Source organism: Mugil cephalus, chromosome 7 (assembly GCF_022458985.1).
Source record: "Mugil cephalus isolate CIBA_MC_2020 chromosome 7, CIBA_Mcephalus_1.1, whole genome shotgun sequence".
NCBI classification, from domain to species: Eukaryota; Metazoa; Chordata; class Actinopteri; order Mugiliformes; family Mugilidae; genus Mugil; species Mugil cephalus.
Genome location: NC_061776.1, coordinates 15,485,342 through 15,498,207, shown reverse-complemented (window position 1 = coordinate 15,498,207; position 12,866 = coordinate 15,485,342). Strand labels below are relative to the sequence as shown.

The following is a 12,866-nucleotide window of genomic DNA, read 5'->3' as shown; positions in this document are numbered from 1 at the left end:
CTACTCCGCTAACAGCCACCTTATGCTAGTTAGCACTAGCTGCCTGGCTTGAAGCGTGCATCACGGGTGACTGTTGGACTGCAGCTCCTCCTAAATCTGGAGCTCCGACGTGGAAAGCTTGTGGGGTTTAAAGTGGGATCTGTTCACCTTTTCAAGGCCTTTGCCATCATTTCGGATACGGTAATGCTAATCATTGGTCACAGGTTTCCTGACGCAGGCATTGATGCAATGGGAAGTGTTAAGAGAGCCATAGTTTTCCTAGACCCATTTGGCATGGGCTGTTTCACGAATAGAACACCCATTAATGCTTTCAAGTGAGGTCATTGATAGAGGTGGAAGGACCTACTGCATTGAAATGACACTGCAATGCAGCAGTATTGTATTCCACGCGTTGTTACTGATATACTACAGTCTAGAATCAACATTATGTGTATAAATCTAAATGTTTTTAGTGGTTTTGGTTTAGATAATCATTTGTATTCATACAATGTATGTTAGAAACCATTTTGAATTCTGCATGGCACTTTTGCAGTCTGGTTTAACATTAACACTGAATGTATAGGAAAACACACCGTGTAGTGCTCAGTGCAGAAAACCAGAGATAAGTGCAAATTCTTTAGCAGCAGCACTTCAGGCTTTTACATAGAGAAGACCATCAACAAGTACAAACTTGCACGTGCTCAGTGTTGTCTTTTACACCTTCAGTTCTCTAATAACTTTTCGCCAACTGTTTTTTTGTTCCTGTATAACTAATTCTGTCGTGGAGACAGAGAAAAATACACCAGACTACCCCCTTCCCCTTTCCACCGCCCACCTGTTGCACACAGGCAAACAGTTGTACATTGCATTGTTACAGACTGGGGGCAACTGCTCCACTCCACTGGGCTGCAGTGTGTCGTCTCTGGCCATGGGTGATCCACTCCAACAGAAGGTGATGCCTCTTCTCCTTTGAATTGCATTCTTCTGATCTCACATCAGACTCTCAGGACCTTGCTCAGATGGCTTTTAGCTGTCAGGGCTCTGATCTCAGTGGATTTACTCCTCTTGGTCCTACAGTGCCCTTTGGTTGGAATTTGAGATAAGGGAATGCAATACCAGCTTCGTCACTGCACTTGCTGAAAATGATCAATGCTGGACTGCAGTCTTCATCTCATACCCGCTAAACATTAGATATGAAACCCAATACTCTTGGCAACATACAGTGCCTGCTATAACACCAGTAACAATATTTGAAATTCCTAGGCAGTTAATTTTACGGTACACTTCATTCCAGCAACACAATGACATTATAATTGAAGAGATCCACGTGGCAGGCACGACAACAACCGCTAACTGGCAAAGGATCACACAATCGGGTCTTTTTACAAAGATTATTTTGTTATCATGAACTACAGCTTCACAGCTCTATTACCCAAATGGTGCACATGCCTGAAGGACTTCTGTGTTGTGGTGCTGCTTTTCACTGTTGAGGCTGACACGCAAACCTGCTAAATGGGTCACTAATCTAGACTTGATGAATCACACGCAAGACACACGCTTAACATGAAATGTGCAACAGGTCTAAGTGTGATGAGAGTCTATTGAGAAAGAGAAAAATGTTAATATGCTGTTAAAATGGTGTTTGGTCATGGGGGACATGTTGCCCTGGTGTGTTAATTAGAAGGTTAGAGGAGATCTGGATAGTTTATATGTTGTATATATGACACAGAGGGTCAAGGTCAGGAATTTAAGAAGGGTGGCAAAAGGCAAGTGAGTAGTTGTCAAACAGTTCCATACCTGTCACAGCTCAACCCCTGACCTTTCTGACACCCACCCACAGCCTCCTATGCTAAACCTCCTGGAATGACTCCTCTGTAAAGCCTGAGGCTACAGATGCTGGGAGGGGCTCCGTTCAAGTGTTGTTCCAAGTGTTTAAACATGAGCATGTCAATGTGTTCAATGTCTTTTATGCCACTGGAATTCTCTGCTTATGTGCAAAGCATGCCAGTACAATATTTCATCCTCCCTCCAAACAATACGTAGGTACTGTATGTATTTCAAGACTGTATGTTTACACTGGCAGGATACGTTTGGATAGACAGGCTAAGAATGAAGCAAACCCATGTCAGGGCAGGCTTACTTCTTTCAGTATCGCACTGTTTGTTTCCCACTGGGTTTATTTCCAGAGGAATATTTTTGCCGCTCAGTTTTTAGCACCAAGTTAATATTTGGTGCCTGAGCATTTGTCATCACAGTATTTTTTTTAAACTAAAAGTAGATGTATCAATATACAGATCAGCCACAACATTAAAACCATGTAAGGGGAGGTAAATAACATTGACCATCTTGTGACAATACAATGTTCTCTTGGGAAACGTGTTCCTGGCATTTGTGTGGATGATTCTTAGACATGTACCACCCACCTAGACCAGAGCAGGCACCCCCACCCCATAGCAATGACACTCCTTGATGGCAGCAGCCGTCCCCAGCAGGATGCAGCCTGACATCAGACACACACAAAAACGGTTTGGGAACAAGTTAAAAAACATGAAAAACAGGTGCTGACCTGGCCTCCAAAGTCACTAGATCCCAAACTGATCAAGTGTCTGTGGGATGATCCACAGAGGCCCCTCCCCTCAACCCACAGGACCCAAAGGCCCCCACTAACAACATCCTGTCACCAGACACCCCAGGACACCCTCAGAAGGTCCATGTCCATTCTCTGATGATTCACAACTGTTTTGGAGGCACAAGGGAGACCTACACAGTATTAGGTCTTAATGAATGAGATGATTTTAGACATATATGATGTAATATCTAAAAAAATGTCTCTGATCCCGTTTCTGATATTTATGGACAGCCGGGGTAATGAGGATGTCTGGGATTGTAACCTCATAATTGCGACTCTGATTAGTGCAAAGAATGTGATCCTGTTGGCACACACTGGGAAGATCAGCATATCCAATTTAGAGGTCATGGTACTCTGCTGGAAAACTGCAAATTGCTCTCTCCAGGTTGGGGGTGAGTTGTTGTCTGAAGCGAATGGAGCAAATAATGGACAATAATAAGTTCATAGCTTTTAATTTACCAACCTCCCTACTTACCAACCCGCCCTTATGGTCATAATCTTTGCGGATTGGTATATAGAGATAGGGTGATGAGGTCAGACATCCTGAGGGAGCTTGGAGCAGAGCCTTTGCACTGTGACACCTGACTGAAGTGGACGAAGCACTCAACAACATAACTATTGGTTCTTCACGTTTAGACCTGCGTTGACGTTCAGTACATTTTGATTACTGATCCATATCAGCAATGAATTTGATATCTGCTGCTTTTGTAATGTGATTCTTGGTTACTGTTGGTTACTGTTGGTACTAGCTTTATTTAGCAATTCCAACAACACGGTTTGTAACTTATTTTCGTGAAACCATCTTTATCACTAAGTGGCACAGAGGGTTTTCGTTGCTGTGCCTCGCTATCACTGACAGGTTCCTGAGAGCAGTGGCACGCTCTGCTCTGAGGCATTAGGGAAAGAAGGAGAATGTGGTGCTATGTTTGGAATCCGAGACGGGTCTGCATGCCAGCCAGCACGTCTCTAGCCACCCCTACCCCTTTTTACCCTCCTCCCACCCCCCTCTCTCCTGCCACCCCACCGGCCCTCCCTTATTGTCATCACAGCCCGTGCGAACTGAACTTCCTCCCGGTCTTTAGCAGAACCAACATTTTGGAAGTAGGCAGCCCCTTTGCAAAAGCCTTGTTTCTATTTTTAGGTGACAGCCCATGTGTTCTGTGTGTCATTCAATTACTATTCTTTTGTTCTTATTTGCACATCCTGTTGCGTGTGGGTGGAAGTCATGTCTGATTATGTTCAAGACACACCCCGTTCAGTTTTTAGGCTGGAAGGAGGAATTCTGAGCTGCTTTGTTTACTTTTACCCTGACTGTTGTCTTCATTGGCAACGCTGATTAAAGGACAGCCAAGTGAAAAAAAAAACAAAACAAAACTATTCCTCATTTGAAACGTAATCATTACGTTGTCGGTTATTAGCTATTGTTAACTACCTTCTGAGAACCAGGCCAGACATTTACCCAGCTGAGCCCTGAACTCTCTCACAATCCATCAACCCAAGAGCTACTTGAACTTGATGCTTTTACTTCTCAGGGTTGGGGGAGGAAACCTTCAAGATAATTGAGGGTCCTTTTTGACATAGTCAATGAATCCACAGCAGAGGCCTTTGTCGTGCTTTGCTTTGCTCTGATATGTTAGCTTAGCTCCTTGCAAGGGGAGACGAAAACCTGAATATTTCAAATGCCCGCTGGAGTTTTTCATCAAGGTGCTGAGGGACGCTAGACGAGTGTGGGCCTGCCTTCACCCCTCTCAAAGCGAGACAGTCTCTAGAAATGTCTTTTAACTAACACACAATATTTTAGCTGCCGTCTTCATTCATCACTTCAATCCCGAGGGCAGGTACTGTACGTAGAGTTGTACAGTAGAGTTATACCTATGCCTACTCTGTAGGACACATGTTTGCTTTGGGGTCTTTGCGAGGATTTAGATAAACTATGTTTCAGCCTTTACAAAACAAACCAGGGGTGTGGTGGTCAGATGTAAGTGATGGGCTTGTTAACACTGAAAGTGCCATGTGCATGTTGATCCAAGTCAGGTATGTGCCAGATGACAAACAACAAGAGAGCTTTGATTATTATGAATTGCTTTTGCATTGTGCAATGTTCAATAAAGCTGATTGCGTTTAGGGGTTGATAAGGTTGTTGACAAACTGCAAAGCACATGCACAACACTGAGCATCACCAGAAAGCTCAGTGCTGGCTGAAACAGTCATTGGGATAAATTTCTGCCCTTGTATGGTCTGTAAGTTCTAATGCAAGGTGAAGATAGAGAGTTGAAAGAGCATACAGGAATCCAGTGGGCTTAGCAGAAACCTTTTTGGCCGCACATTCGCCGGTTTTATTGAATCCATGGTAACAAATGTTGGTGAGGGATTTGTACTTTACTGATACTGGTCAAGTCAAGCTGCAGGAATAAAAACTGAACACAGGAAGTTGATTTTGTGCAATGCCTAAGATACAATACAACAACTAAGCTGATCTTGTGCCCAGGTTTTTCCAAGAAAGGAAACAGGAATATTGTCAGAGCCCCTGGCCAAAACTTTCTTGATGGAGCAAGGAGAGCACAGGAAACTGCAATATTTTGCCAAAATCCGTTCTGAGCAGTAGCTTCCTTTTGTTTACCCTGGTCTTTGTCTTCTGGTTTTTAGCTCTTCCATGTAGCGTATGTCCTCATCAAGTTTGCTAATTCACCTCGCCCTGACCTGTGGGTGCTGGAGCGCTCTGTGGACCATGGGAGAACCTTCTCCCCTTGGCAATATTTTGCACGTAAGTTTTTATTGTATGCCAAGTCTTCTTAAACATATTAGTGTAATTAAATAATGCCTACTGTTCTTTATTGCCTGTTATAAACATCCAATCAATCATTTAGCTCCTTTAGTGTTCATGGTGTTCAATTCTTTCTTTGGAGTAAATAGAAACCATTTATATCATAAAAAATCACAGATATGTCACGTCTGCAGAAAACCTCAAAAAACAGGCATCGAATGAATTCTTGAAGCTTAGATTTTCAATCAGTCTGAAAACTTAATTGCTAGTCATGTAACATACAAATAAAAATCATCTGAACTGTATGACTGATACTTTTGGTAGACCTGATATGTTTGCCTGCTGTGTCTGAGTCATAAGGTCTAATACCGAGTAGGCACCTGTTCAAAGAGAGTACCAGGAGACATGGGTGTGGCTCAATGGATCAATCTCAGTGTTTCTCTTAATATTTACGTGATCCAAGTTCGTGTTCCTTCACAATCACTTCGTTAGCCTTGAGCTTTGCCTTTGAATGATTTATTTGGAATTGAACAAATGTTTCACCTGCATATTACTCTTCCTGTAATTGTCATCACTTGTGCAGTTTCCCAGTATTACAAAAAACATGCATACTGTATGCAAGAAATACTTTTGTATTTACAATCCAAATGAATCCACTTAACACTGTCCTTGTTTGAATGGAAAAAAGTGCTTTATTGGCTAGATATTGCTACATTTATTCACATAAATGGTGTTACTGTTAAATTGAAAAATGAATGAAATAAGGGAAGGTTTAAGAATAAAAAGAATAAAGTGCTCATGTTTTTGCAGATTCAAAACGTGAGTGTATTGAAAGGTTCAGAAAGCAGCCCAATGCTCGTATATTGAGTGACAATGACCAGATCTGCACTACAGAGTACTCACGAATCGTCCCTCTGGAGAACGGAGAGGTATAGTATTCACCAATTAGAAAACCAAACCAGAATATCTGCATTTTGTGTAAAAGAATTTGTGAAAGAGACTTGTGTTGCCTAGATCGTGGTGTCTCTGGTCAACGGCCGGCCGGGGTCCAGAAACTTTACCTACTCACCAGTGCTGCGAGACTTTACAAAGGCTACCAACATCCGCCTGCGCTTCCTCCGCACCAACACCCTGCTTGGCCACCTTATCTCCAAGGCCCAGAGAGACCCCACGGTCACACGAAGGGTGAGGCACATACTGTTTCAAACCTCACACTGAGGTGTTATGCTGGCAGACTCTTATTTCCCATTTGGGCAAACCAAATTTATTGCTTCGTGCCACCTACCTGCCAGCTTCCTTTTTACTGACACAAACACACTGACCTGCTCACACATTTATCTACTGTATGTCAAGGTCCAATATGCCAGATCTGTCAGATCAGGGTAATTCCTTTATGGGTTCGGGGGCTGGTTTGGACAGGTCTTTCAGACTGCAGGTTGAGGTCTGGTATTTAGATAACATAAGTTTAGAAATGAACTCACAGGTTCCTTTACTCAGAACTCTGAGAGCCAATTAGTCAGCTGCTTACATCTTATCTTTTTTTTAATACTTTTTTTATACAGTGCACTGATTCACCCCATAAAACGAGCCTTAGCTCATGGGTCATGGTTTAAGTTTGTACCTGTCAACGAGTGTGACTCATGTCTGCTGAAAAGCAGAGCCAGACATTCGCCTGAGTGATGTTGCTGATAACGCTGATAATGCTTTTTGAAATTGTGCCTGTGATAACCTTTTCTTAATCTGCTGACAGTATTACTATAGTATCAAGGACATCAGCATTGGTGGACGCTGTGTTTGTCATGGGCATGCACAGGTGTGTGGTGGAGGCCGAAACCAGGACAACCCAAACAGGTTAGTAGTTTCAGCGTTATAAATATTTGAGAGTGTGACATCAACCAGGAACTTGTCCATTTCTTCTTTATTCATTAACAGAGTTAGTCTTTTTTTTTAATTTTTTTATTTGTATAATCTGCTCCACTGTGTATAACCGGCCTAGTGTGATGGCTGAAAGCTGCAAAACAAAACGAGACAAAGGTTTGACAAATCAAGTGTATCAAGCCATCATATGCAGTGAAGTGAATTACTTCATAGGTTTGTACACTAACATCGCCATTGTAGAAAACCAACAGCAGTTCCTCTGATTACCGCCTGCAATGCTATAAATGTTTAGCCAACTGTCAGATGCTGGAGGGATAAAGGGATGTTTTGATTGACTGTAGCCCTCAGGTTTTGTGATGAGCTGAACAATAATACAGTATAAGATTCTTGGATGTGCCATTGTGTCTTTGGAACCTTATCTCGTCGCTCTCATCAGGGTTGTTTGCAGATGCTGTAAGAGGTTGTTTTTAGTCAAAGAAAGCTTAGACATGCTACATGTACTACATCAAATGGTGGACAAAGTTAGCATAGCCAAAGAGCGAGACCAAAACATTGCTCTTTGTATGCTGGATTTGTAAATAGGCTGCTCTTTGTGCCAGCGTTCGCCAGTAAAACTTCACAATATGTCGATGATGCTCAACTTGTCAAGTTGGATTCCAGATTTTGTACAAACTTGTAAAGTTTTGTCTTAACTAAATCATACTGTCATGTATCCTTCCTGTAGACGCCAGTGTGAGTGCCGACACAACACCTGCGGTGAGTCATGTGACCACTGCTGCCCGGGCTTCAACCAGAAACCATGGCGTGCCGCGACCGTTGACAGCCCAAATGAGTGTCAGCGTAAGTGTACATGTGCAATGCTTCACTCGATGTGTAAACACAACCACACTCTGTTAATTCCCATTCCGCTGGCTCCTTGAATTACGACCCCCATAGAGAACTGAAGTGTCCTGCTGCCTCTGATATTTAAGCCCTGTTGTTGATGCCCTGATATGGTATTGTGGTGAGCCTCAGTGAAGAGCTGAGAGGACATTCCTCACATGGTATGTGTGATGAACAGCACAGTGCACGACTAGCTCTTTGTCTGCTTGGCCAGCTAGTCAACGTAGGTAGTGAAAGCTTAACAGCGAGCCGTTCAGTCAGCCAGCAGAACCCGTGTCAGCAGGCACCTAATTGCTTTGGACAGATTTTCCCCTCATGAAATATGACCTGTGAAAGCCACAAAAGCACAGCGAGAAGGATGAAGAAGAATTGTAATCCAATGAGTGCACCCATTCATAAACATGAGTCACACGGGTGGTATACAGGAAGAGGATATGCCATCTTGTGTATATTGGATTTTACAGATTCTCCTAATAGTTAACCACCAGATTTCTATTTTTGGGGGGAATTAGTAGCTTAAGGTGCTTAAGTAGAAGACAGAAGAGTGCGATATGCTGAGCGTATGGAATAATTGTGTGTCTCTGTCTCCGGGGGTTTCCTCCTCAGCCTGCCAGTGTTTCTCGCATGCGTTTGACTGTTATTACGACCCAGAGGTGGAAAAGAGGGGAGCAAGTTTAGACACCTTCGGCAGGTATGATGGAGGAGGAGTGTGCATCAACTGCCAGGTACGAATTGCACATCAAGTTTAAACTGATTCTTGTGTGCATGCATGCGTGCGGTTGTGTATGGGTGGAGTATAAAAAAATTAAGAAAAGTGCCATGTTGCTATGCTGTTTGTGTGTGTGTGATAATTCTCTAAGGAGTGTACTGCACCATTAAACTTGTGAGGCCAAAATCCAATAAGCTTCGGTTTGCACACATTTTGTTTTTCTTTAATTGCTACAGGAAATTAGTTTGTTTTCTGCTGAAATAAAACATGTTAAGAAAAAAAAATAATGAAACACATGCAGAGATCACATCCAAGTGCTCTATCCTGTCCTGAATAAATACATTGATGTGCTGCCAGAAACTACAGAATACAATGTACAGTACAAATTCGTTGGTTGTCCACCTCTGGTTTTGGTTGTGTACTGTATGTACAGTATGTTCACCTTGTTAAGTGTTGTTTGGCTCACACAGTAGTTTTGTTTTGCTCTTTAGCACAACACTGCCGGAGTGAACTGTGAGCGCTGCATTGAAGGTTTCTACAGGCCATACGGAGTCCCTCCAGAGTCTCCCGCTGGCTGTATCCGTGAGTCACTTTTTGTCTTTGCAAATTACAAATCTTCTAAAATATCTGCATGTAAAGGAAATGTTGAGTAGATGTGTGCGGGCCAGTTTGTATCTGAAATACTGAGAGTTTAAGACTTTGGTTTTCTGTTTGGGTTCATGTGTGAATGCTCAAAATCTCATCCTTTCCGTCAGGGCCACTATAGAATCACATTTTGGAAAACAGCATCTGTCTACCTATAGATTAGATAGTAATTCAAATCAGTTTTTGCATTAAACCAAATCAATGAAAGTATCTCCCTGGATGTAAGTCTGGCAGCACCAGACAGTTAGGAAACTAAATAATGTCTGACCTTCTAGGCATTTCACGAGTGAAGCCAAAACAAAGTTTCATTCAAACAAAAGGTATTAGCTTGTTGCTTTAGACGGATACAAATGGCTCCAAAGCACAAGTACCACTGGCACCACCAGCTTGTATTATTGCTAAACTGGGCTCCGCCATTGTTTACTTTAATGGTCCATGGCTGTTTCTCCCGGTATAAATAGCTGCCAGTTGTGTTTGGACATTACAAAGTAGTGGAATTAAACTGGTTGCCCTGAGCGCTTTGAAAAGTAAACCATAAAAGCCACAAACTCAATTAAGTCAGTTTAGCGGCGGAAGGTGTTCAGAGTCAAAGTAAATGTTCTTCTTTGTTTTCTCATTCTGAGATGAAGGATGGTTGAAGGCTTTCCATTATCGAGGTTTCATGTGAAGAACAGAAAATCTGGTTTTGCCTCAAGTCGCAATCATTTATTTCCGTGTCAGTCTGCTCTCGTTAACGTGGGTACTTTTTAATGATTGTGTTCATAAAAACCATGTGACACCCACCAGCCTGCAGCTGTGATGACAGGACTACAGCCGGCTGTGAAATGGGGTCTGGAAGGTGTATCTGCAAGCCACAGTTCGCTGGAGAAAACTGCGACCGTTGTGCTGATGGATACTATTACTACCCTCAGTGCATTCGTAAGTTCAGTTTTCTTATTAACTCTTTATTAAGGGTGGGTAAAGAAATAAATGCAAACAAAGGTGTGGAGTCAAGTTCATAAGTCAAATGGCCCGGTTTGTGATATCACCCTCCTGCTACCATGGAAAACTTCACTATATGATAAACCAACTTGCTTTTTTTGTGCGTGTCAACTTCTACAGAGTCAGATGAAACTGAGCCCACCCTTTGAAGCCTAGAATAGGTATCTTTTTTTTTTTTTAGTTTCCCCCGAAGGGATTTTTTTGGACAAAGCTTATGTGAAAGAATTATGCCTTTAAAGCTGCAGGCCTATATGTGGATCTGTGCACATGCTCCATTGTTACATGCACACATTCCACATGCCATAACTACATATAAAGAAACAGATATTACACACAAAGAGAATTTCCCCCCATATCACCTCGTTGATCTCATCTGGCTGCAGACCCAGGAATCTGCCATGGCGCAGCGATAAGCCAGCCACCCTTTCATCTTTCAACATTATGAGAAGTTTTTGTTTCGTCATCCTGTGGTTTTTCTGGTTTGACTGATACAAGCCTTTTTTAGGATCGATGTGTGAACATGTTGCAGCATTCATAACTACATAACATCATACACATTTTTGATTTATTTGGAGGTTTAATTTAAAATTATTTCTGTTTCATTGATCTAAGACATTACAGAGAGGCATCCTGTTGGTGACAAGGCTTTTTAATATAAATTGGTTTTGTTGTCGTTAAACAACAGATCTGCCCCGAGGTGTAGTAAACCCTGATTCATTAAATTGAATTTGTCTTGGCAAAAGATTTATCACCTTAAGTTATTAAAAGTGGTCCTCTTTATCTTCAGTCTGGTGACCCTGTAAAACTAGACCAAACATTCCAATCAGTCATTAGGTGGAGATGCTTCTCTACAATTTGCAACTTTTAAACCACAAAACTCTCTGCAACATTTAAAGGGAGGTTTGCTGTGAATGCTTCCTTGGTACCAGTTTACCATGGTGTAAAAAAATAGCCCTACAATTAGCATGCAAACTGAATCTGCAGTGGTTACACAAAAATATTAAATTAAATCAAGGTTTCTTTCTGATATTAGCCACACTGAACATCTGGGTAACCCTTTAACAACCAGGGTAAAGCTAGCAGCAAGGGAATGGTAAAAAGTTTAAAGCGGACAATCCCTATAGTTGAACATTTTGCTAAATTTAATGCTAATTGGAAGTTTGATAAGAAGGTTAATATTGCTTCTAAGTAGGGGAAACAGTCTGGCTCTGCCTGAAGCTTACAAATTCTGCCTACTAGCATCATCAAAATGGAGGTCTGAAGCCTTCTAGTGGCCGTATGCTGGGCTGTTTCTTGACTGTTACCAGACAATTGGTTGAGACTTGAAGACGCATAATTCTCTAAAACATTACAAAGGTTGTTTTTACACTTCGGACGGATCTCGGCTCATCGCCCCTGTATTTATCCGTATACATGCTAAGCTAAGACGATTTTAATTCTTTGCATTACAAACAACTAATAAACCCATCACTGGAGGTCTTTACTTTGTGCCTTTACTTTGCGTTCAGGATATCCTGTGTTCCCGGCCACCACCAAATCCCCTGCCGGTCCCATTGTGGGTGAGTTCAGTCAACACCATGTCGTAGCGTGACGTGTCCGAACTCAGAGTGGTGGACATATGTTAACAGTCATTTAAAATGTTGTTAATATCAACTAATGTAATTCTTTCTCTGTGTTTAGTGCCCACTGCTTGCCCTCTGGGTTATTTCGGCTCTCCCAGCTGTCAGCGTGAGTGAGATTAGATCTGATATGAAGGTTTTTTTTCTTTTTTTTTATGGCTGTGCTCTGTCAACTGCTTTTATGGCTTCATCTCCTCTTTTTACAAGAATGTTTATATTGTGTTCTCTTGAAGGTTTTTTTTTTGTCACATGAGTCACGTTTACTTACGGGGCAGCTCACGCAGTTAAAAGGGGGCTTTAGAGGACCATGTAGGGCTAAATGTGAAAAAGAGCAGGCGAGTCTTAATGCATATGTTAGATCGTGTTTGTAGGTCTTGTGAGACCTGGGTTAAATACAGTTTGGTTTTAAGGAGATGGCTGGAATATGCTGGTGCCCAGTGACAGCGTGTGAGTTCAAATGGTCTCTGTCCTGTCATGGTGGCAGTGTTTAGGGAGAACTAACCAGTCTTATATTAGGGATCTTCTTTTCTGGTGTCTTTCAAGCTGGGAAACCCATTATTAGTGATGAAGCATTTCTTTTTTAAAAGATGTCCAAGCTTTCGCTTTTTCTATAATCTCATTTGTCAGAGAATGTAGTAAGTTTTCTCAGACATGTCAGTTCAAGAGCTCGTCTTTAATCGTACGAGCCGACTGACAAAGGACTTTCATTAGAAGCCTTTAAAAAGCTAATTTTTATGTTTGGGAGGGGTTTACAGGCAGAGAAAATTGTGGCCGTCTCTC

The 12,866-nt window shown here is 42.1% G+C and overlaps 1 protein-coding gene across 2 annotated transcripts in view; it reads left to right on the top strand.

Moving 5' to 3' along the window:
• LOC125010405 (laminin subunit alpha-3-like) overlaps positions 1-12,866 on the top strand; it is a 49,720-nt gene that overhangs the window by 5,288 nt on the left and 31,566 nt on the right. For both annotated transcript variants that reach the window (XM_047588997.1, XM_047588998.1), the window contains exons 3-12: positions 5,255-5,372; positions 6,183-6,301; positions 6,387-6,557; positions 7,123-7,223; positions 7,975-8,090; positions 8,739-8,857; positions 9,333-9,423; positions 10,273-10,404; positions 11,976-12,026; positions 12,148-12,195. In XM_047588997.1, the coding sequence (XP_047444953.1) occupies positions 5,255-5,372; positions 6,183-6,301; positions 6,387-6,557; positions 7,123-7,223; positions 7,975-8,090; positions 8,739-8,857; positions 9,333-9,423; positions 10,273-10,404; positions 11,976-12,026; positions 12,148-12,195 (1,066 nt within the window). The remainder of the gene's footprint in view (positions 1-5,254; positions 5,373-6,182; positions 6,302-6,386; positions 6,558-7,122; positions 7,224-7,974; positions 8,091-8,738; positions 8,858-9,332; positions 9,424-10,272; positions 10,405-11,975; positions 12,027-12,147; positions 12,196-12,866) is intronic.